The sequence below is a fragment of the Periophthalmus magnuspinnatus genome, chromosome 21, assembly GCF_009829125.3.
Source record: "Periophthalmus magnuspinnatus isolate fPerMag1 chromosome 21, fPerMag1.2.pri, whole genome shotgun sequence".
NCBI lineage: Eukaryota > Metazoa > Chordata > Actinopteri > Gobiiformes > Gobiidae > Periophthalmus > Periophthalmus magnuspinnatus.
In genome coordinates this window covers 18438865-18453222 of record NC_047146.1, presented here as the reverse complement: position 1 = coordinate 18453222, position 14358 = coordinate 18438865, and the positions used below count along the sequence as shown (strand labels likewise).

At 42.0% G+C, this 14358-nt stretch overlaps 1 protein-coding gene across 1 annotated transcript in view; it reads left to right on the top strand.

The window, feature by feature from the left end:
- The window catches only part of tmem198a (transmembrane protein 198a), a 40912-nt gene extending 27483 nt beyond the window's left edge, over window positions 1-13429 (top strand). The window contains exons 3-7 of the mRNA XM_033987523.2: window positions 4746-4984; window positions 6023-6235; window positions 6723-6846; window positions 11386-11681; window positions 13067-13429. Of these exons, the coding sequence (XP_033843414.2) occupies window positions 4746-4984; window positions 6023-6235; window positions 6723-6846; window positions 11386-11681; window positions 13067-13216 (1022 nt within the window). The 3' untranslated portion in view covers window positions 13217-13429. The remainder of the gene's footprint in view (window positions 1-4745; window positions 4985-6022; window positions 6236-6722; window positions 6847-11385; window positions 11682-13066) is intronic.
- Window positions 13430-14358: the final 929 nt, after the last annotated feature.

The window sequence follows — 14358 nt, the reverse complement described above, 5'->3', positions numbered from 1 at the left end:
ATGTAAGATTTAGTTTTAAATTTAAGTGTGACCTAACTGTGTCTATAAGTATGAGGGTGTTTTGGGTCTTAAGACAATAACAATCCTATCAGAAAGTTAAATTAGCAACTTTTATTTCCTAGACTAATTCAACCAAAACCCATTACTGAAAAAAAGACTCTAAACTGTCACATCCTAAACCCCAGCACTAGTAATGGGACTTTTGGCTCTTTCATGGGATCTGAATCTTTTGTATCCCTTCACTTCAAAGAGCTGTTCAGAAGGCTGACTCTTTTCATATTTATTTATGTGACAGAAGCCAAAGTGAGAACTCATTTTATCTACAAAGTAATCACTGAGAGAAATGACCGAGGCTCAGATGTGTTTAAAATGATTCAAACTGAGAGTGTGAGTGTGTCTACCCTTTGAAAAGATGCAGAATCCAACAATCAAACGTTACAAGAATGTTAATAAAAACCTAACAGTTATTACAATCCCAAATGTGTTTTCTCACTCGTGTCACTTGCTCTGCCTCTGTGCTGATTCTTGGGATGATTCGGAGTTAATCAGTGTAAAAATGCATAAAATTCACATCAAGGAACCGTTCAAAAGAGCCGACACATTCCTGAACATCACATCACTACCCAGCACCTGCAGCCTGTCCTCTATCTGCAGCTTAAGCGTATTGAGTTGCTAATAATATTACATCTTAAAAACGCCAGAATACAGGAAGTGACTTTTGTTCAAAACCTTATGTATTACAACCTTCATTTTTACATGTTCTGAGAGGGCAAGCATTTCTATTTAGCGCACCAGAATGTTTGCAGTGTGTTTATATAATTTACTGAGTGGTGATTGGTTGAGAGGGAAAGGCAGCAGGCTGTGATTGGCTGACAGTGATCAATTAGTTAAGAATATTTTTGTATAGTTTTCAAGCCACAGCGAAATAAGTTGACGATAACATGATGCATTTGGTTTTTATAGCACTTTTTTGGACTCTCGCACACACCACATTCATTCTAGTGGATGAAGTGTCTTGCCCAAGGACACAACAACAGTTTTTTTTTCCATTGGTGCTCCACTGTGGCACCTGATATTTCCAGTGGTTTTCCATCTAAGTACTAACCAGGCCTGGCCCTGCTCAGCCTCAGAGATCAGATGAGATCAGGCTGCAACCGGGAGGCCAAGTGAAGTTTCTATTATGTAGTACAAGAGTGGTATTTCTTCGACTCTGTGGTGTAGAGCTGGGACTGCGGTGAACAGTTGTGGTTTTAAATGAGGAGAGTTAAAGCCGCAGGGAGCAGGGACTACAAAGCCGTGAAGAAAACTGAGAGAGGGCTATTGTTTTTACTGACATCGCCATGTGTCCAGCTGTCTCACCATACTGCAGACGTACACAAACAGAGGGAGAGGGAGAGGAAGAAAGAAAGAAAGAAAGAGAGGATGAGTGTGAAGGCAGGAGAGATGAGATGGAGGAGTGATAGAAGCAGGAGGAGAGAGGGAGACAAAGAGAGAGAGAGGCTGAGTGCGAAGGCAGGGGAGAGAGGAGAGGTGGGAGAGAGAAGGAGCAGGGAGAGGGAGAGAAAGAGAGACAGGGTGAGTGTAAAGGCAGGAGAGAGGAGAGATGAGAGAGAGGAGAAGCAGGAAAGAGAGGGAGAGAAAGAACGAGAGAGACGATGAGTGTAAAGGCAGGAGATGAGAGGGAGGTGAGAGAGGAGGAGGAGAGAGAATGAGAGAAAGAAAGAGAAGGTGAGTGTAAAGGCAGGAGAGAGAGGAGAGATGAGATGGAGGAGTGATAGAAGCAGGAGGAGAGAGAGGGAGAGAAAGAGAGAGAGGGTGAGTGCGGAGGCAGGGGAGAGAGGAGAGATGAGAGGTGGGGAGAGAGAAGGAGGAGAGAGAGGGAGAGAAAGAGAGAGAGGATGAGTGTAAAGGCAGGAGAGAGGGGAGATGAAAGAGAGGAGAAGCAGGAAAGAGAGGGAGAGAAAGAACAAGAGAGACGATGAGTGTAAAGGCAGGAGATGAGAGGGAGGAGAGAGAGGAGAAGGAGAGAGAATGAGAGAAAGAAAGAGAAGGTGAGTGTAAAGGCAGGAGACAGAGGAGAGATGAGATGGAGGAGTGATGGAAGCAGGAGGAGAGAGGCAGAGAAAGAGAGAGAGGGTGAGTACGAAGGCAGGGGAGAGGAGAAATGACAGGTGGGGAGAGAGAAGGAGGAGAGAGAGGGAGAGAAAGAGAGAGAATGAGTGTAAAGGCAGGAGAGAGAAGAGATGAAAGAGAGGAGAAGCAGGAAAGAGAGGGAGAGAAAGAAAGAGAGAGAAGATGAGTGTAAAGTCAGGAGATTAGAGGGAGGAGAGAGAGGAGAAGGAGGAGAGAGAAGGAGAGAAAGAAAGAGAAGGTGAGTGTAAAGGCAGGAGAGAGAGGAGAAGTAGGAGAGAGAGGGAGAGAAAGAAAGAGCAAGAGAATGAGTGTAAAGACAGGAGAGAGAGAAGAGATGAGAGAAAGAGGACAGGGGGAGCGAGAGGAAAGGGAGGAGAGAGGGAAGAAGAGAGAGGAGAGGTAAGAGAGAATGGAGTGGAAGGGGAAAGGCACGAGAGGTAGGAGAGATGAGAGGGTGGAGGGGATGAGAGGAAGAAGAGAGAAAAGAAGAGAGAGGATAGGGAGGAGAGAGGTGATGAAAAAAGGAGTGAGGAGAAGGAGGAAAGAGGGAAAAGGGAAGAAGAGAGAATAGGCAGGAGAGTGAGAGGGAAGAGAGAGTGGAGTGTAAGGGGAAAGGCCGGAGAGATAGGAGAGATGAGAGGGTGGAGGGGATGAGAGGAAGAAGAGAGAGGATAGGGAGGAGAGAGGTGATGAAAAAGGGAGTGAGGAGAGGGAGGAAAGAGGGACGAAGAGAGAATAGGCAGGAGAGTGAGAGGGAAGAGACAGGGAGAAAAAGCAGGAGAGAGGAGACGTTGAAGAGAGGGAAGAGAGAGCAAAGGGAAGGGAGAGGAGAGGGAGAAGAGAAAGAGACAAAAGAGAATAAAGGGACGAGAGAGTGTAGTAGAAGACAAAAGGCAGGAGAGAGATGAGAGGGAGGACGGAGCGGAGAGGATGTAGAGAGGGGAAAGGGAGAAGAGAGAGGGGAGATGATAGGGTGGAGAGAGCAGACAGAGGGTAAATGAAAAGAATGTGGAAGTGAGAAAGAAGAGAGAGGAGAGAGATTGATAGATAAGGAAGAGAAAAAAGGGTTTTAATGAGCGTGACGTTTGTGTGGTAAATGAGGTTCGACTATCGGGAGGAGCGGGCATCGCTGGAGGTGCGGGTTTCCTGTTGTTGGACTCACATCTGATATGGCTGATTACACACAGATAACAAAGTGAAGGCTGCTCCTGAGAGGGTTCACACTGAGCAGGTTTATTCTCATTATGAACACACCTGTCATGTTTTTATTATAGTCTCATTATATGGGTTTATTTATGCTTATGTAGTCCCACATGCCCGCTCCAGCAGACACAGCAAAAGGCTCGGTTCTCTCTGTGTCTATTCCTCTATTCCTTATCGAAATCGAGTTTGAAATTTTAGTATCGTGACAACACTAGTGTGCACATCGGAAATCTTCTTATGGTTTCAGAGCGAGGAAAAATTAGGATTGTTGCCATAGCACTTAATAATTCAAACGATAATATTATATGAGATTCAATCGTGAAAAGTCCTCAAAATGACACAACACAATAGCTAGATTTTATTTGGAAACTCCGCACTTTCAGGTTTACACCAGTAATTTCACAGAGCAGATGAATCAGTGGGAGCCATAGATGAGATGGATTGTTTGAAATGTTAAAACTTTTCAATGATCCAACATTCAGTGTGGAAACCCCTCTGGGCCCTAAGAAAGACTGGTAGACAAGGCATTTGACACATTCTGCCTTGTACCATTACTGTTCATAGGTGAGGTGGGTGAAGTGTCTTGCCTTAGGGAGGGGAGCTGACATGAGGGGCAATTATCTGGGGCCCCTGTATTTATGAGCTGAATATTTTCTATTAAGTATGCAGTGTTGGAGTAGGGATGGGATATTGTACAGCAACATTTTTACCAGTTGAGATACTGCCCCCATTAGGCAATATGATCTGCAGTCACTGACCATTTTTATGCAATAAATCTTTAAAAATGGGATTTTATGCAAAATCAACTTTTTGGAACTTTCTAGCATAGTTCTCTCATCAAAAGCACACTTGAAATGGTTTTATATCCAACATTCAAACCCTCCTTACAGGAGTTTTTGCCAGTGGTGCTCCACTGTGGCACCTGGTATTTCCAGTGGTTTTCCATCCAAGTACTGACCAGGCCCCTGCTCAGCTTCAGAGATCAGATGAGATCAGGCTTTGATCAGGAGGCCAAGTGAAGTTTCTATTATGTTGTGCAAGAGTGGTATTTCTAGTCTCTGTGATATAGAGCTGAGACTGCGGTGAACAGTTGTGGTTTGAAATGAGGAGAATTACGAGCCTGTACAAGGTTCAACCCACAAGCCTACGTCACCTGTCTCTACTAGATTACATTTCACATTAGTCCATACTTTCAATCCTTAGTCAAGTGGCAAGTGGTCACTCAGTGGCAATTAGCCTCTTTGTTGCTAACCTGGGACATGGTACAAAGGGATAGGAATTATTATAATTTATATAGAAATTCTTGCTTCTGCCACTATAGTGTATGAAAACAACTAATGTGCAAGAAAACAGAAGTTACCACTGGCCGTCCAGCTGATCTCAAATAACCTCCCCTCTCTTCTCTGCAGGTTACCGGTGCTTCAAAGCAGTCCTGTTCCTGACCGGTCTCATGTTTGGCTCAGTGGTCATCTTCATGCTGTGTTATAAGGAACGCGTGATGGACACCCAGCTGAGCGTGGAGGCGTCGGTGGGCATTGGCCTGGGCATAGGCACGCTCTGTGGCCTCGTCACCATGCTGGTGCGCTCTGTGGGGCTCTTCATGGTGGGGCTGCTGCTGGGGCTGCTGCTCGGGGTGGCCTCGCTGGTGGTGAGTGATTGGTCGTTTACATCAAAGTCTAGCCAAGGGGATATTTAGTGGAATATGCCATAAAGGTCCATAAAGGCAAGCCCACTAACAGCCATGGTACCTGTTTTTCAAGGTGTTTTTAGTGATAAAAAACTTATCGAAACATTCCAGGCAAACAGTCTCCACGGAGACAAGGATAGATAGTAGATGGAGCCCATGATGTAAAAGTTACACAGTGCAAATTAGTTTAGAGGTCAAAGTTGACATACATTTTGGTGTTGAGTGGGGTGGGTGATATTGTTTAATAATTAACTTCTCAAATCAACTATACACCTATAACAAAACTGGGTTTCAGACGAAAGTCTTTAAAATGTTTGGGTGTTTATATAAGTTATTCAAACATTTAATGAAGGGATTGGTTCATACATAAGATCTATATCTATACTTTGGAATGATTTGAATCATATTTAACATTGACGACAGCAAGACTTAGGTATGTAACTTTCTGGAGGTGGTACATCACCTGCATGATTCTATGGAAATAAAAAACATACTTTGGAACATTCTCCATGGAGATAGATATATTTTATGCAAGAATATTATAGCCAAGCAGCAACATTTCCATGGAAACATGCAGAAAGAGGTCCTCTTTCAAATAAGAGTCAGGTTTGTGGAGTAGCAAGATGGCTCCAAGTAAGGACGCATGTTTGTCAGTGCAATAAACACAACCAAAATGCTTTTATTTCTGTCTATTTTTTGGTGTAAAAGCTATTGTCATCTTTATAGCTCAGGTGGGGTGTCACAGGTGGGCCCCCTCTTGTTTAGTGTTTATATAAATAACTTTCTGGGAGTCGGTCCTGCATTTGGATACTGAATTGATGGAGGAATTCTACCATGTCTGTTCAGTATTGGCACTCCTGTATTTAGCTACTCTTTATGTTCTGTTTTTTATTGTTGTCAGGTGGGGCACCACAAGGGTCTATTTTGGGCCCCCTCTTGTTTAGTGTGGGACTGGGAGTCTATTCTGTAGTTTTCACTGTTTTGTATCCTTTCGCTCAGGTGATGGAAGAGTTCTACCACCCCCGGACAGTGTGGGTACCCATCGGTGTGCTGCTGGGCTCAGGTACTCTGTTTGCCGTGCTAACCCTCCAGTGGCAGCGCTGTTTCGTCACCCTGTCCACGGCCACGTTCGGGTCGGCCATTATCACCGTCACAGTGGACTACTTCATCGAGCTCTTTGCCCTGGTTTACTACATCTATGAGCGCCTCCGGGTACGACAACACAATACTCACGTGCAGGGATTTAGGCTGAGGGATTTTGTGATAATGTGTGTTCTTACCATGTTTACACTGGTTATAAAAACTTATACTATGACACAAATACTAGTTTAAATAGTGTAGTATCTAGAACAAGTAGTTTGTAGTTTCCATAAGCAGGTTCTGCACATGCATGTAACCTCTCCAGACAACAGGGGGTACCAAATGGCTAAAGTGAAACTAAACACTAAACCACTAAGATTAATGTGATAAGTTTGTGGATCCTATTCCAAACAAATAATAAGTTTGGAATTTTTTTCAAAAAACTGTGAATCTCCCATAGAATTATATAAGCTCCTGCCCTCCATCTGAGATTATGACATTATTAAATTGTCAGTTGTTTTTACATAGACTTTACTTGCTTTATTATACTTTTGTCTTTGCTCTAAACCTTAAACCAGGACTGTAGTTGCTCATGAAATTGTTTGTGTTTGTCCTGCAGGTATCTCCCAAGAAGCCACAGTGCTGGTTCACCTGGGTGATACTGGGGGTGTGGCCTGTGCTGGCTCTCCTCGGGGTCCTTATCCAGTGGAAAGTGACGGGCGAGGGCTTCTCCCACACAGAGGGTGAGCTTCTCTCTCTCTTGTCTTCAAAGCATGACAAACAGAACTAGTGAAACTGTTTGCAGTGGGCCTAAATGAATCCTCACTTACCTAATATATTCCTAATTATTCACCCTGATGAGTTCATAAGCCCTTTTCACAACTTAGAGTGGAGTTTTGCCATCACAGTAAAGCTAACAAAAACTAGCATGCTAACAAGCACATCCTGATTGTCAGAGGAAAAGAAAAGCTTATGCCATTGTAATCTAACCAACAACAATAAACACAGAGTTTAGAGAAGATACAGATTGCGATTTCAACAACTCAGTTCAGTTTAAAACTGTTTCATTGATCAAGCTTTGGACATAACCCCGGGCTGAGCAAGTGGTGCAGTCCGGTGGTGCCAGCATGTGCCATGGTGCTCTGGAGTCTTTCTGTTAGGAACATTTTTGCCCTAAACCGGAGCCGACTGCAGACTTTTTTCTTAATGAATACATAGTTATAGTGTGAACACATGGTTTGGTGTGTGCAGCTTCAAAGACGGTGACCACAACAGCACAGAGTGTGTCCAGTGGCTAAAGTGACGGATGCTGCAGTCACAGTTGGACCGGGTGCAGTCTGAATGAGGCATAAGACTGGCCTAAAATGCTACTAAAATTGCGTTGAAAATTATATTTTCAGTAGTATTTTTTACGTGTACTTTATATTTCTACTTAAGTACCAATTTGACAGCAGCACATGTACTCATAACTGATTACACATTTAGCCATGTAACAGAACTTTTACTTGAGTACAAGTGCTCGTTTAGCCGCTGTTTAATATGCTAGGCTATATTAGGCTATAATGTTGCCCTAGGTAGGGTCCATGTTTTTGATGCTTAGTTGGGACATTAGTTACATTGCCTTTAGGAGCTAAGATAAGATGTTTTATAAGAATTCTTTTTTTTTTTTCACCAGAGTAATCAGTTTTTATCTACCTGTACACACACACACACACACACACACACACACACACACTGGCTGTATAGATTTGTATTGTTCTGTAGATGAATGTTCTGGACCGGGGCCAACCAGTATTCTGCTGTACTTTCATTTTACCCCAAACAAAAGCCATCGCCAGGACAATACAGCTCTCTGCGTTATAAGCCTTTTCACCCGAATAAAGAGAGTGTTCAAGGGACACATCATTAAAAACAGCCCCAGTGGAATCACAATGAACAATATAGAGGCATTAGAATTCAGATGCTGACGTCTCTTTGTAACTACAGCGATAGTTAAAGGGACAGTACCCAAAGTAGTGTGCCTGCATGTATTTAAGTGACTGGTGGTTGGAGAGTACTAAAACCTTAACCATCTATCTGTTAGCAGAACACTGACTATAGCCGTGATGCTGAAGGTGTGTATCTGGCAACTAATCCAAGTGTTCAAACAGAAAATGAAAAAGCTAATTCTACATATTCATTATTTATAAGTCATTAAACATGGATTATCAATACAGAGTAAAAGTATTCTTCTTGAAGCTCTTACCATAATCACACACAATTATAGAAGAATGGAAAACAGACTGACAGCTTAGCACTAAATCTTGATAACACCAGACTGGCCTTTTCTGCTGCTTGGAGATTACCACAGCACTTATAAATCCCCTTAAATTACCTTTAGAATTATTTGAAGTAGATCCAGTGCTAAATGTTATGGGGTTTGTAAGCCTGGTAAGAGCAGTGAAGAAAATTTACAGTTGTTTCAAAGCTGTTACATTCAGTTTTTACGTCACATTATTTTACTATTTTAATATTTGTCTCTATGTTACAGTCAGTTGTCTGGACATGTGCTGGAGTGAAACAAAATTCATAAGCTATACTTTTTGTAGAGTTGCAAGATTAATCACAATCATATCGAAAGCACAATTTTAGTGGACGCAATTAGCAAATGACAACGGGTACAATTTTTGAAGTTGTGTCTTAGTCTACATAAAGACTGCTAGTTTAGATCTTTCTAAAGATCTAAAGACATTTCAGGCTTTTTGTCAATTCTTCTTGACACATTTATCTGAACTTTGAATAGAATCCTATTATTAGAACAGAAATCACAAATCTATTCACCATCGCTTGTCAGTCGTTTTAGTCCACTTTTAAATCAAAACTTGTATTTCCAAATGTTGGTACAGATCTTTATTTTATAAAAGTGTTATGTAAGGTATCACTTTAAATTCTATGCCCCCACTTTGAAATCCAAGTCTATTCAATGGTAATTACCCTCTAAGTGCTTAGGGGCCCTGCAGTGGTGGTAGGGTCCAGCCAGCAGAAGCAGTCCCAGGGGAGGAGGGTCCAGGGGAGGGGGCTTTCATTAGAGCTGTCCCTACCATCTGGTGCCTCTTCCCTGCCTGCCATTACTAAAGCTAGAACAATGGGGTAGGAATGGCTTTTCATTCAATGTATTTTTCTACTGCCCAAAACCACAACAGCAGCCGCTTCAGAAAATAGTTGATTCAACTAGCAGAAGGAAAGAAGCAGGAAAGAAGCAGTTGGAGAACTGTCCCAGAGCGTCCCCTGTTCTTAGACACTCCTTCTCTAGGAAAAACTGCAACAACAAAAAAAAAAAACACTGTGGGAAAAAGGGAACTCTTGGGGAGAAACACAGAGAAGAAAAGATCTACTCCCATGTGTTCAGGACTGAACCAGGACTGAACCAGGACTACACCAGGACTGAACCAGGACTAAACCAGGACTACACCAGGACTGAACCAGGGCTAAACCAGGACTACACCAGGACTGAACCAGGACTAAACCAGGACTGAATCAGGACTAAACCAGGACTAAACCAGGACTAAACCAGGACTAACCAGGACTGAACCAGGACTACATCAGGACTTAACCAGGACTAAACCAGGACTGAACCAGGACTACATCAGGACTAAACCAGGACTACATCAGGACTAAACCAGGACTAAACCAGGACTGAACCAGGACTAAACCAGGACTAAACCAGGACTACATCAGGACTGAACCAGGACTGAACCAGGACTGAACCAGGACTGAACCAGGACTGAACCAGGACTAAAGCAAAGTGGACAAGCTTTGGATGTCCAGTTTATCCAAATGCCAGATTTTGTATATCATAATAAAGTACTTTTACTCTTGAGTCATTTCTTGGTTAAATGTACTTCAGTAATAACATGAAGTAATAGTATCTTACTTGAGAAAACTTCATTGCTATTTTATCAACCTCTGCTATCAGCCAATCACATAACATCACCTCTAAAGCCAGTTATACACACACACACTCTTCTCTCCATCAACCTGCTATAGTTACCATTGTCTGATTCATCTCCACCAAAGCAGCAAAACCATTAACCTCCTCACCCTCTCCATCTCCTCCTCCTCACCGCCAGTGTCCAGGTCCTTTTGGAAGCAAATTTTCCAATGAAATTCCATCACGCTTCCCCTTTGTCACATCACAGATTTTTTTTTATCCTGGTGTTTAGTCAGTAGGAGGCTGTGAATATATTCGCCCACTCACAATATGTCCACAAGTACAGAACATGCAGAAAAGAAAATATCAGTGTGCATCTGACCAAAGCAGACACGTCATCCGGATATAGCAGTTATTTATAGAGATTTTACTTCCACGTGACCATTTTCCAACACATGGACTTCTGAGTACTAGGTGTTCAAGTTGTTCCTCACACCTTAGAAAACTGTGAACTCAGAACACATAACATCCAAAACCTTTATGTTAATTTTAAGTTAAAAGTGTACCATGTGACTTTTCCATCGAAGGGCCTGCCATGTGTTTGTCTCCATGGAGATGCCGTTCCCTTATTAGAATGGAGCGTAGTATGACTTTAAACTTCTCTATCTTCAGTCTAGACAAGGAGGTGGAGCCAGGTCTGGAGGTCTAAAGGGGAGAGGTGAGAGGGGAGGATGAACGGAGTCTGAAGGACTAAAGGGTAGAGTGAGGGGGAAAGAAAGGCAGGGTCTGAAGGACTAAATGGAAGAGTGGGGGGGGGGTTCTGGAGGATTCAAGGGAAGAGTGAGGGAAAGGAGGGGCCAGGTTTGGAGGCCTAAAGGGGAGAATTGAGAGGGGAGGATGAACGGAATCTGGAGGACTAAAGGGCAGAGTGAGAGGGGGGTTTGGGGAACTAAAGGAAGGAGGCAGAATGAGCGGGGTCTGGAGGACTAAAGGGGAGAGTGAGGGGGGAGGAAAGGCGGGGTCTGGAGGACTAAAGGGGCAGGTGAAAGAGAGGAGGGGTGGGTTCTGGAGGATTCAAGGGAAGAGTGAGGGAAAGGAGGGGCCAGGTTTGGAGGTCTATTTCTCATCACCCAGGAAGTAAGCATGGAAGCAGTGCCCTGATTGGCTATGCTTGTTTCATTTCAAAGTCTGTTTTAAAGCCTTGCACATGCATAAAAATGGATGCATGTGGTTATTGACAATGTATTAAAGAGTTGGTGAGAGACCAGGACAAGTTAGGCAAATAATTACTACTGGTACCCCAGGTTTATAAGACATGTACACTCTTTGTTTGCAAGTACATTCATTGTTTATGGTCTCTTTTTCTGTGCAGTGGTTCTGAGCCGACAGCAGAGGAGGGTCCAGCTCATGAAGCTCCGGCAGAGAGAGGAGCGACTGAGGCAGGAAAACGAGAAGAAGAAAAAGAAGAAAAAACGCAGCCACGCCCACCAGGGGGAGCTCAAACACAAGCCCGCAAGCCAACAGCAGCAGTACCACCACCCAGGCTCCTCCCACTCACAACAGAGCCATGCCCCACAGCCGCACAAAGCCCCGCTCCCTCAGACAGAGCCCGGGTACCACCGTAAGCCCCATCCCAAGAGGCGCTTTGACGGCGACGTGCTCTCTCCGGTTAGTGCATTTTATGGGGTGGTATTACATCAATCAACCATGTAACCTTAATTAATAAATCTGATAAGGGCTACAGGTATAGGTAGAATATAATGGTAATTATAATTACAATTACTTCTGCAGGTTAAAAATGCACAATGTAACTTCTGTTTTTCTCTGCCACCTGCACATTCTCCATCTGAAAAGTTATATAGTTATATATACAATAAAGGTCATGTCATTTATTTTCACTTTTCTTATCATAAGTCATGATTAGACCATGATTACTACTAGACTTTAGAAGTTTTAGTTCTTAAAATTTAAAATTATGGTTGCTAGGTAACAATAAAATTAATAAAATAAAAGTCTTATCTGCTGACTGTGTCCAGAGTTGGGTAGATTTTCTCAAAAAATTTACTCAGTTATTTGGGAAAACTCCTCAAGTAAGAGTAACTTAAAGAAGACCTGTTGTACTTGTGTCTGCTATATAATGACACCCATGTTATCTTTTGTATTTTAAATCACAATATTCTTTTAAAACAACTTAATAAAAGAAAGTCTGACTTCTGTGTTAGAAAACTGTGGTGCCCAGTGGGAGTAGATGTCGCCGTAAACGAGTCGGCACCTCCGATGGATAGCTGTAGATCACACTAGCAAGCAGCGGATATTTCTTTGTACCACTGTGACTATACAGAGAAAATAAAAAATAAGAAAATTAAATTGGAGAACAAAGTAAGTAGAGAGGACTGGCCATATGCTGGTGGTGGTAAAAACAGGAGTTGATACGAAATATGGTGTCTTGAAAATGAGCAATTAAAGATTGCTCAAACATGCATGAATCACTCCAAATACAACTTTGTGTAACTAAATGGTGAAGGGAAAGAAATATAACATTGTTTAAAGCTTTACAAAGTCCATTTTGCAGAATAGATCTATACTTTAAAGAGTAACTGTAGGGATGTAACATCTAATTTATAGTTTAAAACATAAAATCTGGTATTTCCAAAGGATTTACACAAACAAGAGAAAAAAAAAAATCATATCTGAAGGACAAGTGCAAGAAACACAAATGCTCATATTCTCAACATAAAGCTTTTGCCAGTTGTAGACTTATTCACAGTAAGAGTAGTACTAAAGTAGGAATAAAAGTATGCTGTATACTTCTCTGAAATGTAATACCAACCTCTGCCTGTGTCCAACCAGGAAGTAAAATTATAAAGTCTTTTTGCAGCTTAAAAAATAAATAAATCTCATAATAGATGATATATGTGCACATCTCCAAACCAACCGTACAGACATTTTCATTTTTTCTATATAGGATGTCTCACAACTCCACCTTAACACAATATTCCTGTTTTATATTATATTACCAATTCCCTCCACTAACTGTAATCCTCTCTCCACAGAGCTACATCCGCAGTTTCCGGGACAGGCAGTCAGACCGGCGCTCCTATTCCCACACCCGGATCAGCCGCTCCCGCATGGCTCAGCTGGACTACGACTGCGGCTCCCAGGTCCCACTTACGGCCCCGAGCGGCCCCCCAGCACGCATATGAGAGGGTCCTTACACTCCCGTTACTACAAGACACCAAACCTAACCTTACCGTGCCAACCTTACATTCTGCCTGTCGACCTATTGGAACTTTATGGGATGGTGCAGTGACTAGCATGAAAAACAATTGGAGGCTATGGAGGTCGGATGGACTCAAAATTTACTTCAAAATGATCTTGAAAGAACATGAGAGGATGGACCTACTAAACTAATTCAAAATGACACACAAACTTTGGTTTTTGATATTGCAAGATTTTGACATTATTTACAATGAAGTAGGAAAAAAAGTCCTATTGAATTCTCTGCTGAAGACTGGTCTGAAAAAGAGTGGAGATGAAGGATTTGTGTCGTCAAGGAAACCCTTTAGTAAAAGATTGTTTAATGCGTACGTTTATTTCGGAGGTTAAAACAATGAGATTATGGCAAAAAAATCGTGTAAATACTGTGTTTGTTCATTGTTAAAAAAGACATCATGTATGGGCAGTACGAGTTAGCTAAAACAGAAGTAAGATTGTGTTTCCACTAAGCCTATTTACAGGTTAATTCAAATTAAGATGCACCATAGCCGATTTAAAACAGAACTCAGTAACTTTTTTATTCAATGGTAAGTTAGCAACGCTCATATTTGCAAATAGGGATGCAAAAGTACATAAAATCAAGTTGAATTTTAGACAAACACATTCTGAAATGCATGGGATTTTTGCGCTATTTGAGGAGTTAAAATTTCTGCAAAAAATTACGCACCTAACCTAATGTAACAGCACCTTTAACCATCATATACACGTGGAAAAAGTTACTGAATTCTGCTTTAAATTATGTAATGTGTGAAACTGGCTTTAGCAACAAACTGTGCCATTCAAATGAAAAGCTGCACTGCAAAAACTGAATATCTACACAAGTTAAAATCACTTGAATTATATGAGTATTTCTGCATATTACGAGCTAAACTGTGTCCATGGAGTAAGGTATTTTCCTTATAATTTATGAGACTCAACCAGGAATTGCCTACTACAACCAAGTCCAAAAATTGAGTACAAAAAAAGTCATCACTATTCTGAATTTAAGGTATTTTTTTGCTATATTGATATTCTTTTTTGCAGTGTAAACTTTAAAGATGCACTATGTAACTTTTCTGGTGGAAGGTCT